This window comes from Salmo salar, chromosome ssa16 (genome assembly GCF_905237065.1).
Source record: "Salmo salar chromosome ssa16, Ssal_v3.1, whole genome shotgun sequence".
In the NCBI taxonomy this organism is placed as follows: domain Eukaryota; kingdom Metazoa; phylum Chordata; class Actinopteri; order Salmoniformes; family Salmonidae; genus Salmo; species Salmo salar.
Window position 1 is genome coordinate 3,115,995 of NC_059457.1, and position 23,615 is coordinate 3,139,609.

Genomic DNA, 23,615 nt, shown 5'->3' on the forward strand with positions numbered 1-23,615 from the left:
TAAGGTATTTGAATATCGCGCCACGTGATTCCACTGGCTGTTGAGTAGGTGGCACGATTTCGTCCCACATACCCTAGAGAGGTTAATTTTTGAAATTCCTTCTTTTTTTGCCAGGGGAGGATGCCCCCGGATCCCCCTACTGGCTCTGGGCTAAGCCCAAAATGTCTTAAAATCCTAGAAAAGCCCCAGGGCGAGTTCATAATGACACTCACATTCAGTCAAAATCACAAAATAAACCCACTTGTGTTTTGTCAAGGCAGCAGTTAAATCTTTATTATATCTGCAAAGTTTACAAAAAAATATAGGTTAATATAACAAAAATACATGTTTCTCTTTTTTTAAGCATACAAAACCACATGTTATTTAATACTGTTTAATAGCAAATTATCTTCTGTTTATAACATTCACACATTAAGCCATCCTTTGCTACACAACAATCCCTTTCTATTGGTCAAACAGGGCCTTGGGACCAATCAAAATACTTTGACCAACATGACTTGGAACACATCTACAGTACACAGAGATCGATAGACGGCGCACTGCCCATGCAGTTACAGAAACGATTAATAGCAAAATATAGGAGTGCCCTCTTTCCAACTCTATGACACCACACTAGTCACCGACAACTTTTCTCTAAACAGTAACAGTTAGAGTTAATAATTTTTAAATAAAGGTTGAAATCTTATTTTTTCCTTATAGGGGAGAGGGAGAGAAAAACTCCCTTGCATTTTTTTGTGCATATTGAGAGAGGAGGTTCGTTCTACAGTCGTCCATTGAAGAGTGTAGCGGAGTAGCGGAGCAGGGTGGGGGTGAAATGGGGGTCAGGGGTGAGATTTCAAGGTTTGGAGAACAGAGTTATTTCAGGGCACAGCTACTTTGAAGGGGCTACCTGGGACACTGTCATCCCCCCACTTGACGATGACGGTGTAGTTGTCCTTGTCTTTGACAGCGTAGGTGACGTTGTACAGGCGGTTGCCCATGTGTTTAACGTACACCTCTTCACAGGGCGTCCTGGGACCGTGCACTCCCACCAGCAACATGTTAGTACCTGGAAGAGGGGAGGGTTAGGAATGGTACTAGAGGAGTGTGTGTGTGTTACATATTAATGTGTGTATCTATTCCTCGAGTCTGTTCTTCTCACCTGCTTTGCTGCAGTCCACATTGAATATATTCTTCTGTCCGACCAGAGCCTTGGTGAGCCCACCGCCTCGACACACCACCTTGCTGGCGTCAGAGGTCAGTTTTGAGGAGGACGAGGTACTGTACGCTCCTGCTAACTTGGACGTCTTAGTGATCGTCTCTACCAGGACCGAGGACGTCTCGTGAAGGCTGTGACCACCAGACAGACGGGTACCTGAGGGAGGGAGACATGTTACAAAAGAGCTGCAGTCACGACTCAAACCAGACATTACATAATCTAACACCTCCTCTCCACCTCACCTCCCCTCCTCAGAACAAACAAGAGCACCATGAATGGAGGGTACTTAGAACAACACTGTTAACCTGTAGGCTACTGTTTTCCCCATCTCAACATATTCATACAGCAGTGATTCCTCACACTCGGAGGGATTCTTTGTAACTTCACAACAACATACAGTATCTAGCCTTATTTTCTACATTTTGCCGGTGCTTCAGAGGATGCACTCAGTCTTCAGCACAGTGACTATTCAATTTACAATCCCGATGAGAGAATTTTTTTATTTATGTATCATTTACGCAATTTGTTATTTATATACTACGTATTCATTACATAATTTCTAGGAACTTTGAACTTTTCAGAGTGTCTCATTTTATACCGAAAACCTCTAACCTCCTTTTCATCAAGATCTGGCAGTCAAGCTGCACACACACGTCACACACCGAACACACACCTGTGACTTTGGCTTTGAATGGGCTGCCCACTATATGGTTGGGTCCTCCATATTTGATGGTGATGAGATAGTTGCCGGGGGCCATGGGTGTGTAGATGACCTTGTAGCCATCAAGGCAATCGGAACAGTCCATCTTCACCTTTGAGGGACCGTCGATGGTCACGGACAGGGCACCCGACCCAGCGTTACAGGTGTTCACTACAAACTCTGAGGCTACACCTAGAGGGAGAGAGAAAGACTACATGGTGAGGAGACCTAGCATTCATAATACATCATTTTAAGTCAGCATCATAACTAGGGCTGTGGCGGTCACAAATTTCGTCAGCCGGTGATTGTCAAGCAAATAACTGTCGGTCTAACAGTAATTGACCGTTAATTAACATAAACACATTTAGCATCTCTTGGCTTCCACACATAGCCTACAAGCCACTGATGCAGACCTTTGGAACATATACACTGCGTGCACAATTATTAGGCAAATTGAATTCCTCGGGATGAATTTTATTGTTGAACAAACACAATGCTCTCAGTCAATCCAAAATGTTATTGAACCTCAAACCTGAATGTTTAACAAAGGAAAAGTGAGGTTTGTCTTTCTCAGGGAAATATATAAGTGTGCACAATTATTAGGCAACTATTAGTGTGCAGAATTATTAGGCAACTAAATTACAAAAATAATTTCTCTCAACTCACTTGTTTATTCTCAATTTTTAGAGTAAGTGTAACTGATAAGTAACACAAAATGACAATTATAACATTTTTGGCCTTTCAAAAATATTCAGTGACCAATATAGCCACCCTTATTTTCAATAACTGCCATGAGCCTTCCATCCATGGAGTCTGTCAGTTTCTTGATCTGTTGGAGTGAGTAGTCGTGCTGTACTTCGCTCCGCGGGTAATATTACATTTCATTACATTACAACGGAACAACGGAACGATTTGATTAGTGTAATGTTAGCTAGCTAGCTACATAGTTGTCTTTGCATCAAGGATAAAGGTGTAGCTAAAGGTGTAGGTGTAGCTTTGAGAAACTAACTTTGAGAAACTAACATGGTTAGCTAGCCAGCTTTATTCGTTCGTTCGCGCCGTTTTCCAAACGGCGTCAACACCACAACATCACAGCCACTGCTAGCTAGCCAACTTTACCAACTAGCAGTATTGTTGAAACTAAATACATTACAACGGAACGATTTGATTAGTGTAACGTTAGCTAGCTACATAGTTGTCTCTGTATCAAAGATAAAGGTAAACGCAACCACTGCTAGCTAGCCAACTCTACCAGCTAGCAGTACTGTATCATTTTTAGTCAATAAGATTTTTGCAACGTAAGCTTAAATTTCTGAACTTTCAAGTTGTGTAGTCCACTTGCGTAGCTAGCAGGACTGACTTTGTGTTAGCTAGCCAACGTTTAATTACTTCTGCGTAATGAAAGGAACTAGACACGGACACGAATGATCCATTGGTAGTTTGTTGTAACCAAGTATTGGTGCTAACCGTGTTTTATTGGATGCTAGCATGCTAGTTAGCTACGGCGTCATAGGACATGGTGCACTGGGTGGGTTTCACAGAAGAATACTGTACAAAGTTATCTAGCTGAATAAACTAAGTTTGAGCCTATTCCTGGAAACATTGAACCACTGTAGTTTACAAAAATTATACATTTCTAAAGTGGAAGTTGGAAAAGTTATATTTGAGTGTTTCAGTGAATGATTAGTGAGGGAGGCCCTGCTCTCTCGCTTCCCCAGTTGTTTAGTTTATTTTCATTCCAATCTCCTTTGCATTAGCGTAGCCTCTCCTGTAGCCTGTCAAGTATGTGTGTCTATCCCTGTTCTTTCCTCTCTGCACAGGCCACACAAACGCTTCACACCGCATGGCCGCTACCACTCTAACCTGGGTGGTCCCAGCGCGCACGACCCACGTGGAATTCCAGGTCTCCGGCAGCCTCTGGAACTGCCGGTCTGCGGCCAACAAGGCAGAATTAATCTCAGCCTATGCTACCCTCCAGTCCCTCGACTTCTTGGCGTTGACGGAAACATGGATTACCACAGAAAACACTGCTACTCCTTCTGCTCTCTCCTCGTTTGACCACTTGTTCTCGCATACCCCGAGAGCATCTGGTCAGCGGGGTGGTGGCACTGGAATCCTCATCTCTCCCAAGTGGACATTCTCTCTTTCTCCCCTGACCCATCTGTCTGTCTATCTCCTCCTTTGAATTCCATGCTGTCACAGTCACTAGCCCATTCAAGCTTAACATCCTTATCATTTATCGCCCTCCAGGTTCCCTTGGAGAGTTCATCAATGAGCTTGACGCCTTGATAAGTTCCTTTCCTGAGGATGGCTCACCCATAACAATTCTGGGTGACTTTAACCTCCCTACGTCTACCTTTGACTCATTTCTCTCTGCCTCCTTCTTTCCACTCCTCTCCTCTTTTGACCTCACCCTCTCACCGTCCCCCCCTACTCACAAGGCAGGCAATACGCTTGACCTCATCTTTACTAGATGCTGTTCTTCTACTAATCTCACTGCAACTCCCCTCCAAGTCTCCGACCACTACCTTGTATCCTTTTCCCTCTCGCTCTCTCTCTCCTGCTACTCTCTCCTCTTCCATCCTATCATCTCTTCCCTCTGCTCAATCCTTCTCCAACCAATCTCCTGATTCTGCCTCCTCAACCCTCCTCTCCTCCCTTTCTGCATCCTTTGACTCTCTATGTCCCCTATCCACCCGGCCGGCTCGGTCCTCCCCTCCTGCTCCGTGGCTTGACGACTCTGTTGCGAGCTCACAGAACAGGGCTCCGGGCAGCCGAGCGGAAATGGAGGAAAACTAGCCTCCCTCCGGATCTGGCATCTTTTCACTCCCTCCTCTCCACATTTTCTTCCTCTGTTTCTGCTGTTAAAGCCACTTTCTACCACTCTAAATTCCAAGCATCTGCCTCTAACCCTAGGAAGCTCTTTGCCACCTTCTCCTCCCTCCTGAATCCTCCTCCCCCTCCCCCCTCCCTCTCTGCAGATGACTTCGTCAACCATTTTGAAAAGAAAGTTGACGACATCCGATCCTCGTTTGTTAAGTCAAACGACACCGCTGGTCCTGCTCACATTGCCCTACCCTATGCTTTGACCTCTTTCTCCCCTCTCTCTCCAGATGAAATCTTGCGACTTGTGACGGCCGGCCGCCCAATAACCTGCCCGCTTGACCCTATCCCCTCCTCTCTTCTCCAGACCATTTCCGGAGACCTTCTCCCTTACCCCACCTCGCTCATCAACTCATCCTTGACCGCTGGCTACGTCCCTTCCATCTTCAAGAGAGCGAGAGTTGCACCCCTTCTCAAAAAACCTACACTCGATCCCTCCGATGTCAACAACTACAGACCAGTATCCCTTCTTTCTTTTCTCTCCAAAACTCTTGAGCGTGTCGTCCTTGGCCAGCTCTCTTGCTATCTCTCTCAGAATGACCTTCTTGATCCAAATCAGTCAGGTCTCAAGACTGGTCATTCAACGGAGACTGCTCTTCTCTGTGTCACGGAGGCTCTCCGCACTGCTAAAGCTAACTCTCTCTCCTCTGCTCTCATCCTTCTAGACCTATCTGCTGCCTTTGATACTGTGAACCATCAGATCCTCCTCTCCACCCTCTCCGAGTTGGGCATCTCCGGCGCGGCTCACTCTTGGATTGCGTCCTACCTGACAGGTCGCTCCTACCAGGTGGCGTGGCGAGAATCCGTCTCCGCACCACGTGCTCTCACCACTGGTGTCCCCCAGGGCTCAGTTCTAGGCCCTCTCCTATTCTCGCTATACACCAAGTCACTAGGCTCTGTTTTATCCTCACATGGTCTCTCCTATCATTGCTACGCAGACGACACAATTAATCTTCTCCTTTCCCCCTTCTGATAACCAGGTGGCGAATCGCATCTCTACGTGTCTGGCAGCCATATCAGTGTGGATGACGGATCACCACCTCAAGCTGAACCTCGGCAAGACGGAGCTGCTCTTCCTCCCGGGGAAGGACTGCCCGTTCCATGATCTCGCCATCACGGTTGACAACTCCATTGTGTCCTCCTCCCAGAGTGCTAAGAGCCTTGGCGTGACCCTGGACAACACCCTGTCGTTCTCCGCTAACATCAAGGCGGTGACCCAATCCTGTAGGTTCATGCTCTACAACATTCGCAGAGTACGACCCTGCCTCACACAGGAAGCGGCACAGGTCCTAATCCAGGCACTTGTCATCTCCTGTCTGGATTACTGCAACTCGCTGTTGGCGGGGCTCCCTGCCTGTGCCATTAACCTGTTAGGGCTAGGGGGCAGTATTGACACGGCTGGATAAAAAACATACCCGATTTAATCTGGTTACCACTCCTACCCAGTAACTAGAATATGCATATACTTATTACATATGGATAGAAAACACCCTAAAACTGTTTGAATGGTGTCTGTGAGTATAACAGAACTCAAATGGCAGGTCAAAACCTGAGAGATTCCTTTACAGGAAGTGGCCTGTCTGACCATTTGTTGAACTTCTTTTCCATCTCTATCATTTACTAAGGATCTCTGCTCTAACGTGACACTTCCCACGTCGTCCATAGGCGCTCAGAGCCCGGGAAAAAACAGAATGTCGTCATTCCAGCCCCAGGCTGAAACACATTATTGCCTTTCTCAAGTGGCCGATCAAGGGACACTGGGCTTATGCTCGTGACCCCGACCGCCCCCGCCTTTGGGATTTTTTCCTCTGTTTGCCGAAAAGGAGATTCCCTGTCGGAATATTATCGCTTTTCTACAAGAAAAGTGTCGTAAAAATTGATTTTAAACAGCGGTTGACATGCTTCGAAGTACGGTAATGGAATATTTAGAATTTTATTGTCACGAATTGCGCCATGCGCGCGACACTTCTTTACTATTTCGGATAGTGTCTGGAACGCACGAACAAAACGCCGCTATTCGGATATAACGATGGATTATTTTGGACCAAACCAACATTTGTTATTGAAGTAGCAGTCCTGGGTGTGCATTCTGACGAAGACAACAAAAGGTAATGAAACTTTTATAATAGTAAATATGATTATGGTGAGTGCTAAACTTGCCGGGTGTCTAAATAGCGAGCCCGTGATGCCTGGGCTATGTACTTAGAATATTGCAAAATGTGCTTTCACCAAAAAGCTATTTTAAAATCGGACATATCGAGTGCATAGAGGAGGTCTGTATCTATAATTCTTAAAATAATTGTTATGCTTTTTGTGAACGTTTATCGTGAGTAATTTAGTAAAATGTTAGCGAATTCCCCGGAAGTTTGCGGGGGTATGCTAGTTCTGAACGTCACATGCTAATGTAAAAAACTGGTTTTTGATATAAATATGAACTTGATTGAACAAAACATGCATGTATTGTATAACATAATGTCCTAGGGTTGTCATCTGATGAAGATCATCAAAGGTGAGTGCTGCATTTAGCTGTCTTCTGGGTTTTGGTGACATTATATGCTGGCTTGAAAAATGGGTGTCTGATTATTTCTGGCTTGGTACTCTGCTGACATAATCTAATGTTTTGCTTTCGTTGTAAAGCCTTTTTGAAATCGGACAGTGTGGTTAGATTAACGAGAGTCGTGTCTTTAAATGGCTGTAAAATAGTCATATGTTTGAGAAATTGAAGTAATAGGATTTTTAAGGTTTTGAAAATCGCGCCACAGGCTGGCAGTGGCTGTTACGTAGCGTCCCACCTAGCCCATAGAGGTTAAACCCCTACAACTCATCCAACCTTCCCAAGTTCTCTCACGTCACCCCGCTCCTCCGCACACTCCACTGGCTTCCAGTTGAAGCTCGCATCTGCTACAAGACCATGGTGCTTGCCTACGGAGCTGTGAGGGGAACGGCACCTCCGTACCTTCAGGCTCTGATCAGTCCCTACACCCAAACAAGGGCACTGCGTTCATCCACCTCTGGCCTGCTCGCCTCCCTACCTCTGTGGAAGCACAGTTCCCGCTCAGCCCAGTCAAAACTGTTCGCTGCTCTGGCACCCCAATGGTGGAACAAGCTCCCTCACGACGCCAGAACAGCGGAGTCAATCACCACCTTCCGGAGACACCTGAAACCCCACCTCTTTAAGGAATACCTGGGATAGGATTAAGTAATCCTTCTAACCTTCCCCCCCCCAAAAGATATAGATGTACTATTGTAAAGTGGTTGTTCTACTGGATATCATAAGGTGAATGCACCAATTTGTTAGTCGCTCTGGATAAGAGCGTCTGCTAAATGACGTAAATGTAAATGTTCACGATCAATTTTCGCTTAAGCAGCAACCACAGCCTCCCAAATGCTGTTCAAAAAGTTGTATTGTCTTCCATCACTGTAAATCTCACGTTTGAGAAGGACCCACAAGTTCTCAATTGGATTTAAGTCAGGTGAGGAAGGGGGCCAGGTCATTATTCAGGCATCTTTGAGGCCCTTGCTGACTAGCCAAGCAGTGGAGTACTTGGATGCATGTGATGGAGCATTGTCCTGCATAAAGATCATGGCCTTCTAGAAGGCTGAGGACTTCTTCCTGTACCACTGTTTGACGAAAGAATCTTCCAGAAACTGGCAGTAGGTTTGGGAGTTGAGTTTCAGTCCATCTTCAACCCGAAAAGTTCCAACTACCTCATCCTCAATGATAGCAGCCCATACCAGTACCCCTCCTTCACCTTGCTGGCACCTGACTCAAAGTGGTGCCCTGTGTCCATTACTGATCCAGCCACGGGCCCATCCATTTGGTCCATCAAGAGTCACTTTCATTTCATCTGTCCATAAAACCTTTGAAAAATCTGTCTTCAGGTATTTCTTTGCCCAATCTTGACGCTTCAACTTGTGAATCTTATTCAGTGGTGGTCTTGTTTCAGTCTTCTTGACCTTGGCCTTGTCTCTGAGCACTTGACACCTTGTACTTCTGAACACTCCAGTTAGGTTGCAGTTCTCGAATACGGTGGCACTGGAGGATAATGGGTTCCTGGTAGTTTGAAGTTTAATTCTTCTCAAGTCTTTTGCAGTTAATTTGCATCTTTTCTTCCCCATGCGTTTTTTTGCGCCCCAGTTCACTATTCGCAACAAAACGTTTGAATATCCGGTGGTCACACCTCAATAGTTTAGCTATTTAAAGAGTGTCGCATCAGTCTGAAAGGCATTTTACATTTTTGGCTTTTCAGTGTCAGTTAAATTTATTTTTTGGCCCATTTTACCTGAGGTAATGAGGCTGCCTAATAATTATGCACACCTTGATATAAGGTGTTATTCACTTTCGCCACACGCTCCCTCATTACACAAATACATATCACCTGAAAATGATTAAATCCAATAAGCATTCAAGTTTATATGGTTTAGAGTTCGAAAATGTGAATAGAAACAATGATAAGATCAGAATACTCACTAATAATTGTGCACACAGTGTAATTCATTTAGAAGACAAGATTTACTTTGAATTCCATGGCATTATTTTATAGTATGAAGAATACAATTGAACAAAGCTAAATTAAATAGAAAGGATATTTTCTCCAAATGAGATTTGAAGGAGTCCAGGTGACTCCACTGACACGCCAATGCACGTAATGATGGTGACAGGTGTGCATAATGATGGGCAGCCTGGTGCGAGAGGGTGAGCGGGAGTAGGTGTGATAGTGTACACCCCCCCCCCAGGGGCGTGGGAGCCCCAGACGAGCCGGCTGAGGCGTGGGAGCCTCAGCTCATCTGGCCCAATATATCACTGTAAACATAACTATGTAATTTCAATAATATAATACGCAATTAAAGCACTTGTGCTGATTATAGACACTTAATAGCGAGTTAAGTTTGAAAAGATTGCGACCCCCCCACCCTTTGCCTCATAATGGTGTGATCTACTGACTAGCTAGCTACCTTGTAGATTGAAGCCCATTATAGAATGATAGAAGACAATAGATGATAGAAGCTAATCTCCTACTGTAAATAGCCTGCACTGTGTGTGTGTGTGTGTGTGTGTGTGTGTGTGTGTGTGTGTGTGTGTGTGTAGCCAGCCAGGTAGGAAAAATGGCAAAAAAAATGTAAAAGAGAGCATTTTTCAGTACACCAAAACGCAAAGTAGGAACCTTAGTAGCCTAGTATCTCAAAGACTAGTTGATAAAATGTTCAGAAGAAAGAAGTGAAATGCTAATGGAATGTTTCATAATGATGTCATTAGGCAGAGCAGGCAACAGATGGCTCACAGACAGCAGAGTTGGGGACAGATAGGCAGGGACAGACTGGCAGAGACAGGGAGTCTCAGGTAAGTTTGTTGAGTCTTTGTTTGGCAACATTATGAAAGGTTCTCTCATTTTTAGATGTGTAAAATAGGGACATAATTGGAAAATGCCATGGATACCCCCACTCTCAACTTAAACTGGTGACTGAACTAAGATTTGTTTAAGGCAATGGTATTGCTGTTGTGATTGTGTAGTTTTGTGTACCGGTAGTTAGGAGTATGGCAAACACCTTTTTTATTTTCTATGAGACAGACTGAGTCAGTGAGGGTGGTGAAAGGGAAAGAGCCAGGGAGAGAGACTTCAGATGACAGTGTCACAGCCACGGCAGGACCAGGTGTCAACCTTGTTGCCAGCAGCACCAGTATAGGGGACAGTGGCACAGCATTGTCCTGTTACCTCAGTGATGACACAAAACCATATCAGCCACACCCACAATTTATAGAACCGCAAACTCTTGCCAACAGAGTGTTGACGTTTCAAGAGAAATGGTTTCGCGATTTCCTCTGGCTACGTTATAATCTATCAATAAAAGGAGTGTTGTGTTTTAACTGTAGCCAAGGGTTTTCTAGCCAGCCATCTTTTGGCCAAAGAGCGGATGCTGCCTTCATTAGTGCAGGATTTAGGAACTGGAGAAAAGCCATTGAAAAATTCACAGCACATCAAAACTGCCAAACCCACCGACACTTTGTAACTGTAACAGCACACCAGCTAAATCCAATCAGTGCCCAGTTATCCAGCGCGTGGGGTAAACAGCAGGAGGACGCAAAGCATTGCTTGATGAAAGTTGTTAGTTCGGTGTGGCATGTAGTAAGATAGGGACAAGCCTTTAGAGGCCACACGGATGACAGTGGGAATTTATACCAGCGTTTGAAACTTAGGGCATGAGAGGATGATCCCATTTTACTGAAGTGGTTAACAGAGTGTACCACAATGTACACAGGCCCCAAAGCACAGAATGAAATTCTGAACATCATAGCCAATACAGTAATTTGAGGCATTGTAGTTGAGATTAGGTCTCTTATGATTGTACAATTCTCAAGATGTCTCTGGTGCTGAACAGGAGAGTGTCTGCCTGCGTTATGTTGACCATGACCTTGTCCCTTAAAAGGAGTTTATTGGCCTATACATGGAGTCAAAGACAACAGGCGAGGGCATTGTGAAAGTGGCAACTGATGTGTTGTTGAGGCTCAATTTTCTCATGTCTGGCTTACGTGGGCAGAGTTACGATGGTGCCTCAAACATGGCAGGAAAATAAACAGGTGCACAGGCAATTGTGAGGAGGCAGCAGCCATTAGCCCTCTATGTGCATTGTGGAGCACACTGTGTAAATCTGATTACACAGGCTGGCTGCTCAGCCTCCCCACTGATCCAGGATTCCCTTTCTTGGGTCCATCAGTTAGGTGTCCTCTATGGCCAGTCAGGAAAGTTTAAGAGCATGTTTGAATCAATTGCCATGTCCAAACATACACATCTGACCACCCTGAAACCCCTATGTCCAACAAGGTGGACTGTGCGGAATACTGCTATTAGAGCTGTGCAAGGGCAGTATGAGCGGGTACTAAGCAGCCTAGAGGAGATGGCAAAAATTGCATCCAAGACAGCTTCAACTGCCAGTGGCTTATTTGAGCACTTCAGCAAAGGCAAGACTGTGTTGGGTCTCACACTTGCCTCTGCTGTTCTTGGAGAGCTGGAATGCCTAAACATTTCACTGCAGAAGAAAACTCAGACTGTCTCTGGTATGCAGGCTGCAGTCGAATGTGTACGGTCATCTCTTAGGGGCAAGAGAAATGACGAAAGCTACCTTGCACTGTATGAGAAAGCAACAACATTGATTGACTCCATTGAATCCATTGAGACACACTCAAGACGATTTGCTGGGAAAGCAGTGGATCACTATAGGGCAGAATTTTTTTAAGTGTTGGATGGTGTGGAGGTTCAGTTTGGCAACCGTTTTGACCAGGACAGTCTAAACATCCTGCAAAAGTTGAAAGAGCGCTTCTCACAGGGGAGTTGGATGAGTCTCTAGATCAACACCCTGATCTGAACATAGATTCTCCTTCAGTGCAGTTGCTTCTCTTTCGCAGCAAATACCCCTGTAGCAGCAGTGGAGAGGCAGCAGAGGTCCTCAGGAGGCTTCCAGTGGAGGTGCGGGGGTTGTTTGACCAAGTTGAGGTGCTGATCAGAATTTTGTTTGTGGTGCCAGTGTCTTATGGTTACTCAATATACATTTAACATATTACAACGTAGGCTATGAGTTACAGAACTACTTTTGGTGTCCCCCTCAGGAATTGCTCTTGAGAAAATGTCATGTAATTGTCCCCTCCAAATTTGATATCAGATTTTCGCCCCTGGCTAAGGCGTGGAAGCCTGACGAGCGAGCTGAGGCACCCCCGGGTTCCATCGGCAGCAGCACCCGGACCTGACGTCACCAACCAAAACTAAAAAGAGTTTGTTGTTGTGAATGCAGTTAGACGGTTGAGCCCTCAGCACGAGGTTGATAGCCTATCTTAAAGTCTGCACAGACAACCCTCCTTTTACACACTATCTGCTGACTGCCACGTATACAGAAAGGGGTTGTATTTTCTCTATAAAAGCAGAGACCTGGCTATGTTTGTTAAGCTTTCAACTCTGAACCATTCTTGGTGATGTTGATTTGCTTCATTTTTGCAAATCTTATAATAAAGCTGTTGTTGGAAGAATGTACAGTCTCTCTCTTCCTCTAGAATTTCCCTGACACCCTCCAAGCTCATCATCAAACTGGAGGCCCTGGGTCTCAACCCCGCCCTGTGAAATTGGGTCCTGGACTTTCTGACGGTCCGCCCCTCGGTGGTGAAGGTAGGAAACAACATCTCCACTTCACTGACCCTCAACACTGGGGCCCGACAAGGGTGCTTGCTCAGCCCGCTCCTGTACTCCCTGTTCACCCACGACTGCGTGGCCATGCACGCCTCCAACTCAATCAAGTTTGCAGACGACACAACAGTAGTGGGCTTGATTACCAACAACAACGAGACAGCCTACAGGGAGGAGGTGAGGGCACTCGGAGTGTGGTGTCAGGAAAACAACCTCTCACTCAACGTCAACAAAACAAAGGAGATGATCGTGGACTTCAGGAAACAGCAAAGGGAGCATCCCCCTATCTACATCGAAGGGACAGCAGTGGAGATGGTGGAAAGTTCCTCGGGGTACACATCACAGACAAACTGAAATGGTCCACTCACACAGACACTGGTGAAGAAGGCGCAACGTCTCTTCAACCTCAGGAGGTTGAAAAAAATGTGTCTTGTCACCCAAAACCCTGACAAACTTTTACAGATGCACAATCGAGAGTATCCTGTCGGGCTGTATCACAGCCTGGTACGGAAACTGCACCGCCCTCAACTGCAAGGCTCTCCAGAGGGTGGTGTGGTCTGCACATCACCGGGGGCAAACGACCTGCCCTCCATGACACCTACAGCACCCGATGTCACAGGAAGGCCAAAAAGATCATCAAGGACATCCAACCATCCGAGCCACTGCCTGTTCACACCGCTACCATCCAGAAGGCGAGGTCAGTACAGGTGCATCAAAGCTGGGACCAAGAGACTGAAAAACAGCTTCTATCTCAAGGCCATCAGACTGCTAAACAGCAATCACTAACTCAGAGAGGCTGCTGCCTACATTGAGACCCAATCACTGGCCACTTTAATAAATGGGTCACTAGTCACTTTATACAATGCACTCTAAATAATGCCCCTTTAATAATGTTTACATATCTTACATTAGTCATATCACATGTTTATACTGTATTTTATACCATCTATTGCAGCTTCGCCATCGCTCATCCATATACTTACATGTACATATTCTCATTCACCCCTTCAGATTTGTGTGTATTAGGTAGTAGTTTGGGAATTGGTAGATTACTTGTTAAATATTACTGTTAGATATTACTGCACTGTCAGAACTAAAAGCACAAGCATTTCACTACACTCGCATTAACATCTGCTAACCATGTGTATTTGACAAACAACATTTGATTTTGTTTGATTTGATTTGAATTCCGAGGTGCATATTGAAGATATTGGAAGAACTGTCCACATTTACTTTTCGTCAGCCAACAAGATGAGTAGGCCTAACGAACAGCAAAAGCACTAGCCTATGTCAATCTACTACCCCATAGTACAAAAGTCGACCTATTCTATTCTGTGCGAGAAATAAATATTCCAAAAATAGTCTGGGACAGTTGTGGGATGCGATAGATCTCAAGTTTATACAACCAATAGCATCAAAAAAACATATCAAATGGAGGACGCTTTTCCCCGTGGTTTATTTTCATGCCGGCCAGGGAGGCTATACTCCTATTCTAATTATAAAAATGTGCTTAATATTAGGAAAGCTAAGAAATAAATATAGTAGGACTAGCCTATAGAAAGCTGATGGGATCCTCCTCTTTTTCTCGCACAATTGCATAGCCTATAGAAATGCTGCACAACATGAGGCCATGGGCTTTCATGAAGTGTTTGATTAGATTTTCGAATACATTTGCATTGATGTCAGAGTGATTAGAGGGACAATAGAGTGCTGAGTACCAGGCAGTTAGCAGGTTTGGTAGGCTACTAATGACCAGCAGCAGCAGCGCTTGGAGAAGCCTAATTACCGTGACTAAATGGTCATGTGGAATTTGACTACCTTCATGACTCGTGAAAGCCTGTGTGGTGGTAATACGGTCACCGCAACAGCCCTAATCACAATAGGCAAAACTGGTTGAAATGACGTCACTGCAACCAGATTACAACCAATGATTAATATAATGTATGTATATTAATCATTGATGACAAACCTCTCCTGCATGTGTTGTCAGTAGCAGAGGGTCTGTGTACAGCGGGAGTGAGAAGATAAGAAGATATAGAGTAGTGTATGTACCTGTGGATCCTCCATCCAGTCCAGGCCCATACACTGTCACCATGCCTGGGTCTCCAGCCTGTCCGGCCTCCCCCACCCTCACGTTGAACGGACTTCCAGGGATGTGGCTGCCATTGAACTTGACGTCGATGGAGTGCACGCCATTCTCACGGGGAATGAAGCGGATGGCGTTCTTGTCTGGGGAATAGGAGTGATTAGATATAAATAAATATAATGGTAATGGTATAAAGTTCATGTTTTGTTCAACATTAAGTAACACATTTGTCCCCATCTCTCCCATTTAATTTTGGTTAGTGGTGGCTGAAGTTAGGAATAGTGTGTACAGAAATCCGAACCTCAAATTACAGTCTCTCCAGGCCCATGGCCTACTTTCAGAGTAAGGAACCATATAACTGTGAGGTCTAATACCAAACCTATCCTTATATCTTACCACTGTCCAGCTCTGTGATGTAGCACTCCTCTGATGAGCCGGAGGGGGTATGGACCTTAGCATCGACCACGCCCCTTGCCCCATTACACTGTACAGCGAACGACGCTTCCTGGTTCACCTTTAGGTCCTTCTCCTGAGGGGAGGAGGAAGGAAAAACAGGGTCAGGACCTGGTAAAGCTCTGTAAGCTTGTCTTGTGTGTGTAGAATGTGTGTGTGTGTGACTGTGACTCATCTTGTATACAAAACAACAATAAGGAGATAAGTAGAGAGATTCCCGGGATTAGTGTGTGTAAGAGGGAGAAGGTGTTAATGTGTTTCCTAGTGGGGGGTGATGAGCAGTACCGATAGCCATGGATAAGACCCCAAATCCCTCTCACTCACCATTAAACAACAACACATTAAAATAGCCTTGGTTACTGCTACAGCCCAAGCCTCCAGTTACACTTCCAAGGACAAACAAAGCCCGACCAACAAGCGACTATTGTTATGCTAAATTATGGTCTTGTGAGGAGTGTTCTAACACAATACGTAAATATGTGTGTGTGTGTGTGTGTGTGTGTGTGTGTGTGTGTGTGTGTGTGTGTGTGTGTGTGTGTGTTGTTCCTACCTGCAGGCTGGTGACAGTGAGTCGGCATGCCTCATCCGACAGCGTTGCTATGGGAACAACAAAGGGGCTGTCGGGGATGTGCTCGTTGTTGAACTTGATTGACACTTCATAGTCACCTGAGGACACACAGCGGAACCAGGGAGTTAGAGACCAAAATAACAGTGATCAGATGATTGAAATGTAGTAGTAGGGAAGGAGAAAAACATGGCGTAAATGACAAAAAAAGATCTCAGTTTAGTATGATCAGATCAATAGCTATCATTGTCTCTGCTGAATATGAGAGCTTATCTGTTTCTTTGATAAACTATGGGAAAGACTGACGCCTTGTAGTCAATGTGTTTGTTTCTTACTGTGTCCTCATCCCTCTAACTGGGGACAACTGCTATGTAGCTTCTTAGACCAACTACTGCCTAGCCTACTGCTATGTAGCTTCTTAGTGTTATGTAGCTTCTTTGGATTTTAAATTATACAATGTGGGTGAACCATTTAGAAATTACAGCACTTTTTATACATGTTCCCCCCATTTTAGGGAACCAAAATAATTTGGACAAGTTTACTTATATGTGTAGTCAAAAGCTTAGTATTTGGTCACAAATTCCTAGCACGCAATGACTCCATCAAGCTTGTGACTCTACAAATTTGTTGGATGCATTGGCAGTTTGTTTTGGTTGCGTTTCAGATTATTTTGTTCCCAATAGAAATAAATGGTAAATAATGTATTGTGTCATTTTGGAGTCATTTTAATTGTAAATAAGTATATAATATGTTTCGGAACACTTATATATTAATGTGGATGCTACCATGATTACGGATAATCCTGAATACACATACTGTATAAGTGAATTTGTCCAAATACTTTAGGTTCCCAAAAATGTGGGGACTCTCAACAAAAGTGCTGTAATTTCTAAACAGTTCCCCCGATATGGATGAAAATACCCTCAAATTAAAGCTGACAGTCTGCACTTTAACCTCATTCTCATAGTATAATTTGAAAGTGCTGGTGTACAGAGCCCCCCCCAAAAAAAGTGTCACTGTCCAAATACTTTGTTCAATTGTTGGTCCTTGGAGCTGGATGGGGGTTTTCTACCCTATCTCACCTGGATCCTGTACGATGTACACCACCCCACAGGATCCATCCTTCCTGTCTTCAAAGGAGATCTCAGCCTTACTGGGGCCCTCTACAGCGATGGACAGACCGCCTGCACCGGCCTCCCGCGTCCAGATACTAAACTCATCTACGGGGAGGGAGGGAGAAAGACAGATAGAAACCTGGTTCAACTAAAGTAGGCAACAAAAACAAAATCACGTATTGAAAGTAAAACATTCTTCAAAAATATGTGCTGTATGCAAAATCAGTGCTAGTTAGTGTAAAGGAAAGGACAAATACAACAGTTGTGTTTTTTTTTTCAGAAACAGAGAGGGTCAGGTCAGACTACTTACTTGGTGCTCCTGCCACTCCTCTCTCCAGCCCAGTGCCTCCGGCCCGAACCTTGTGGGACCCTCCTTCTCCCAGGGGTCCCACTGTAAACTGGAAGGGACTACCTGGGACGTGCTGCCCGCTGTACTTCACATTGACCGTGTGGGCCCCCATCTCCTGGGGCACGAAGCGGACGCTGTAGGTGCTGTCCCCTCCATCTATGATCTCTGCCTGTTCTGTTTTACCCCCAGGGCTGATAACCTGGGCCATCATACTACCCTTGGTAGCGGTTTCACCTAGGTGAGAGAGGAGCGAAGGATAGGGGGTGTCAGACTGGCTGGGAGAAAAGGGGTTCTTCGGCTGTCCCCATAGGAGAACTCTTTGAAGAACCCTTTTTGGTTCCAGATACAACAATTTTGGTATCCATGTAGAACCCTTTTCACAGAGAAAGGAACCCAAAAGAGTTCTCATCTGGGGACAGCTGAAGAAACCTTTTGTTATCAGTTTTCTTTTACGAGTGTGGTTAAAACAACCACATATCGATTATGATCATTGCAAGTAAAACCTTGATCAATATTGTCGCTATCTGTAAAATCAGTAAAAGAAAAACAAGTACAACAGTTGAGTGTTAGTAAATTTGTATTTTTTCTTCATTCATTCTCACCTGGTGTGACTGTAGCGGGTATCCCAGCGAAGCTAGCCAGACTCTCTCTGCCCAGGAACTCTCCAAAAACATCTCTGAATGGACTGGCTCCTCCTGTTCCTCCCGTCTGGGTGCTCTCTTCGACCCTCACCTCCCTCTTCGTCTCGCCGCCCTGCATCTTGCTGATCTCCGTGCGCTCCATGCGCGTGTGCGTGTGGCTGCTGCGTGTGAATGTGCGCGTCATCCTCTCCTGGGCTGACACCATCTGGAACCAGTTTCCTATTGGTGGAGAGAAAGCAGGGATGGTTAATGTTTGGTTAGTCTTAGATGCAAGCTATACTTGAAGACTTGTGCTAGCTAGCTTAGCTTTTAAGCCAGCTAGCAAAAGCTGTATGAAAGTTGATTGAGAGTCAAGTGATAGGGGTAACAACCACCGTTGTGTTCATTCTATAGATGATATTAACACACTTCAGCACCATGAGAGTAATACTTGACCACATTGGGACCATGTTTAAAATGAAATAAAAATCTAAATGTGCTTGTCACATGCTTCGTAAACAATGTTTATTTACTGGTACTTTTTCAACAATGCAGATTTAAAGAAAAAATGTTAACGAAAAAAATTGAAATAGTGACAAGAGGAATAAATACACAGAGAATACTGAATAACAATGACGAGTAAAAAATAACATGGTTATATCCAGGGAGTACCAGTAGCAAGTCGATGTTCAGGGGTATGATGTTATTGAATTAGCTATGTACAATACAGTGCATTGGGAATGTATTCAGACCTCTTGTCTTTTTCCACATTTTGTTACGTTACAGACTTATTCTAAAATTGATTAAAAAAAATAATCACACAATACCCTATTATGACAAAACGAAAATAGATTTTTAGAATTTTTGGCAAATTTATGAAAATGAAATAAATATTATTTACATACGTATTCAGACCCTTTGCTATGAGACTCGAAATTGAGCTCAGGTGGATCCTGTTTCCATTGATCATCCTTGAGATGTTTCTACAACATTATTGGAGCCCACTTGGTAAATTCAATTGATTGGACATGACATGATTTGGAAAGTTCCTACAGTTGACAGTGCATGTCAAATCAAAAACCAAGCCATGAGATCAAAGGAATTGTCCATAGAGCTCCGAGACATTATTGTGTCGAAGCACAGATCTAGGGAAGGGTACCAAAAAATGTCTGCAGCATTGAAGGTCTCCAAGAACACAGTGGCCTCCATATTTTTTTAATGGAAGAAGTTTGGAACCACCAAGGCTCTAGAGCTGGCCGCCAGGCCAAACTGAGCAATCGGGGGAGAAGGGCCTTGGTCAGGGAGGTGACAAAGAACCCGATGGTCACTCTGACAGAGCTCCAGAGTTCCTCTGTGGAGATGAGAGAACCTTCCAGAAGGACAACCATCTCTGCAGCACTCCACCAATCAGGCCTTTATGGTAGAGTGGCCAGACGGAAGCCTCCCAGTAAAAGGCACATGACAGCCCGCTTGGAGTTTGCCAAAAGTCACCAAAAGGACTCTCAGGGCATGAGAAACAAGATTCTCTGGTCTGATGAAACCAAGATTGAACTCTTTGGCCTGAATGCCAAGCGTCACATCTGGAGGAAACTTGGTACCATCCCTACAGGGAAGCATGGTGGTGGCAGCATCATGCTGTGGGGATGTTTTTCAGGAGCAGGGACTGGGAGACTAGTCAGGATTGAGGGAAAGATGAATGGAGAAAAGTACAGAGAGATCCTTGATGAAAACCTGCTCCAGAGTGCTTAGGACCTCCGACTGGGGTGAAGGTTCCCATTTCCTGCAGGACAATGACCTTAAGTACACAGCCAAGACAAAGCAGGAGTGGCTTCGGGACAAGTCTCTGAATGTCCTTGAGTGGACCAGCCAGAGCCCGGACTTGAACCCGATCGAACATCTCTGGAGAGACCTGAAAATAGCTGTGCAGCGACGCTCCACATCCAACCTGACAGAGCTTGAGAGGATCTGCAGAGAAGAATGGGAGAAACTCCCAAAATACAGGTGTGCCAAGCTGTATTCACTGACAATGGTGCTTCAACAAAGTACTGAGTAAAGGGTCTGAATACTTAAGTAAATTTGTATTTTTTATACATTTGCAAAAATTACAAAAAACTGTTTTTGCTTTGACATTATGGGATATTGTGTGTAGAGTGATGAGGAAAAAACTATTTAATCAATTTTAGAATAAGGCTGAAGCGTAAGAAAATGTGGAAAAAGTTAAGGGGTCTGAATACTTCCCGACTGCACTGTAGGTGGGTTAAAGTGACTAGACAACAGGATAGATAATAGACAGTAGCAGCAGCGGGTAGCCATTTGATTAGCTATTTTGCAGTCTTGTTTGTTTAGCAGGCTTGGTGGTAAAAGCTGTTCAGGGTCCTATTGGTTCCAGACTTGATGCACTGGTACCATTTTCCATGCGGTAGCAGAGAGAACAGTCTATGGCTTGGGTGGCTGGAGTCTTCGACAATTCTTTGAGCCTGCCTCTGACACCACCTGGTATGGAGGTCCTAGATGGCAGGGATTTTGGCCCCAGTGATGCAATGGCCATACTCACCACCCTCTGTAGCAGTTGCCGTACCAAGTGGTGATGCAGCCAGTCAAGATGCTCTCAATGGTGCAGCTGTAGAACCTTTTGAGGATCTGAGGGCCCATGCCAAATATTTTCAGCCTGCTGAGGGGGAAGAGGTGTTGTTGTGCCCTCTTCACAACTGTGTGGGTGTGTGTGGATCATGTTAATTCCTTAGTGAGTTGGACACCGAGAAACTTGAAGCTCTCGACCCACTCCACTACAGCTCCATCGATGTGGACGGGGGCGTGCTTGCTTGTTACGAATCCCTTTTTGGCCCAGCAGTCTAGGGGGGATGGCAATGAGACCCGTAACATAAATCATGCAAATTATAAAAGTGACGAGTAACAGTGAGAACCAAAAACCACAGACAACTTAAGTTTACCGTCAAACTCTAAAGGTTTATTGCTAAACACACGGTAAGGGGGTGTGAGAAAAGGGGCTGAGCTGGACCCAAGCAAAGAAACAATAATCCAAAACACCCCTAAGCTAGACTAGCCTACTTCAAGAACAGCTAGCTAACTAACCAAAAATACAGTGGGTGGTCCGCCCAGTTCTAACTAGGGTACTTAGACAAAGTATTCCTACGGGTAATGTATGCCCATGGGCGACTTGTCTTAGTACCCCCTTTTCCCACCAAACAAACAAACAGTCAACACTTTAACAAAATAATACTCACAGGTGGGATGGACAAAGTGACATGTAGTTGCAAAACAAAATAGATCAACACAGAGAGCAAGAGATAGATAGAGCTGGGGACACAGAGAGGGAGCGATTGAGAGAATGAACACAAAGATTGATCTGGGGAGAAAACAACTGACTGGGTTTTTAAACCAAGGGAAAGGGGCTGTGATTGGTTGAGGGAAAAGGAACAGGTGTCTTCTGATTGGGGACTGATTGATGACTGATTGGGGGAATGATGATTGTCACCTGTGAGGGGAGGAGAGAAAAGAAATACAAATACAGGATACACACTACCTGTATCCGTAACATTGCTCCTCCGTTTCCTGTAGTCCATGATCAGCTCCTTTGTCTTGCTAACGCTGAGTGAGAACTTGTTGTTCTGGCACCACTGCCAGGTCTCTGACCTCCTCCCTATAGGCTGCCTCATCGTCATTGATGATCAGTCCTACCACCGGCGTATCATCAGCAAACTTGATGATGGTATTGGAGTCGTGCATGGCCACGCAGTCGTTGGTGAACAGGGAGTACAGGAGGGACTAAGCACACGCCCCTGAGAGACCCCCGTGTTGATGGTCAGCGTGGCGGATGTGTTGTTGCCTACCCTCACCGCCTAGGGGGCGGCCCATCAGGTAGTCCAGGATCCAGTTGCAGAGGGAGGTGTTCAGTCCTAGGGTCCTGAGCTTGGTGATGAAGTTGGAGGGGACTATGGTGCTTAATGCTGAGCTGTAGTCAATGAACAGCATTCTTATATTTCATGGCTGTAGATGTGAGTGTTAACGGGTGATATTAATTTAGGCAGGTTACCTTGGTGTCCTTGGGCACAGGGACTATGGTGGGGACTATGGCACTGGGACTATGGTGTTCAGCTTGAAACATGGTATTGGTATTACAGACCCGGTCAGGGATAAGTTGAAAATGTCAGTGAAGACACTTTCAAGCTGTTCAGTGCATGCTCTAAGTATATGGCCTGGTATTCCATCTGTCCCCACGGCCTTGCGAATGCCAACCTGTTTAAAGGTGTTACTCACATACAGAGAGAGAGATCACACAGTTGTCTGGAACAGTTGCTGCTCTCATGCATGGCTCAGTGTTGTTTGCCTCGAAGCGAGCATAGAAGCCATTTAGCTCATCTGGTAGGCTTGTGTCACTGGGCAACTCACGGCTCAGTTTCCTTTTGAAATCCGTGATAGTTTGCAAGCCCTGCCACATCCGTCAAGATTCAGAGCCGGCGTAGTAGGATTCGGTCTTAGTCTTATATTGACGCTTTGCATATTTGAAGGCTCATCGGAGGTCATTGCGGGATTACTTATAAGTGTCCGTATTAGTGTCCCGCTCCATGAAAGCGGCAGCTCTAGCCTTTAGCTCAGTGCGGATGTTACCTGTAATCCATGGCTTCTGGCTCGGGTATGTACGTACTGTACAGTCACTCTGGGGACGATGTCGTCAATGCACTTATTAATGAAGCCAGTTACTGATGTGGTAAACTCCTCAATGTTATCGAATGAATCCTGGAAGATATTAAAATCTGTGCTAGCGAAACAGTCCCGTAGTTTAGCATCCGATTCATCGGACCACTTCCGTATTGAGCGCGTCACTGGTACTTCCTGTTTGAGTTTTTGCTTGTAAGCAGGAAGCAGGAGAATAAAGTTATGGTCTGATTATGTTTCTGTGTGTGGAATAAAGGTGATCTAGAGTTTTGTCACCTCTAGTTGCATGGGTGACATGCTGGTAAAAATGAGGTAAAACGGATTTCAGTTTTCCTGCATTAAAATCACTGGCCATGACAAACACTGCCTCTGAATGTGCATTTTCTTGTTTGCTTATGGCCCTATACAGGTCGTTTGTCACATCCTGGCCAGTATAAGGGTTAATTGTCATTGTAGTTTGGTCAGGACGTGGCAGAGGGTATTTGGTTTATGTGGTTAGGGGTGGTGTTTTTGTAGTAAGGGCATTTGATTTAGGTATTCCGGGGGTTTTGGGCACTGTTTGAGATTCATGTATTCTATGTTTATTCTAGGTAGTCTGGTTCTATGTTTAGTTAATTGGGGTGGGGACTCTCAATTGAGGGCAGGTGTGGTCTATTTGCCTTTGATTGAGAGTCCCATATATTAGGGTGTATTTGTGTTTGTCATTTGTGGGAGATTGTTTCTTGTCTAGCGTATGTGAGCCTGAGAAGACTGTCTGTAAATCGTGACTTCGTTTTGTTATTTTTGTATGTTCATTTT

At 45.0% G+C, this 23,615-nt stretch overlaps 1 protein-coding gene across 3 annotated transcripts in view; it reads right to left on the reverse strand.

Moving 5' to 3' along the window:
* Window positions 1-246: 246 nt before the first annotated feature.
* Window positions 247-23,615, reverse strand: part of LOC106573040 (filamin-C) — a 65,744-nt gene continuing 42,375 nt past the window's right edge. For all 3 annotated transcript variants that reach the window (XM_014147663.2, XM_014147664.2, XM_014147665.2), the window contains 9 exons: window positions 18,123-18,380; window positions 17,482-17,754; window positions 17,139-17,276; window positions 16,042-16,157; window positions 15,435-15,567; window positions 15,005-15,181; window positions 1,872-2,090; window positions 1,142-1,354; window positions 247-1,048 (listed from right to left, as the gene is read on the reverse strand). In XM_014147663.2, coding sequence (XP_014003138.2) covers window positions 861-1,048; window positions 1,142-1,354; window positions 1,872-2,090; window positions 15,005-15,181; window positions 15,435-15,567; window positions 16,042-16,157; window positions 17,139-17,276; window positions 17,482-17,754; window positions 18,123-18,380 — 1,715 coding nt within the window. In that variant the 3' untranslated portion in view covers window positions 247-860. The remainder of the gene's footprint in view (window positions 1,049-1,141; window positions 1,355-1,871; window positions 2,091-15,004; window positions 15,182-15,434; window positions 15,568-16,041; window positions 16,158-17,138; window positions 17,277-17,481; window positions 17,755-18,122; window positions 18,381-23,615) is intronic.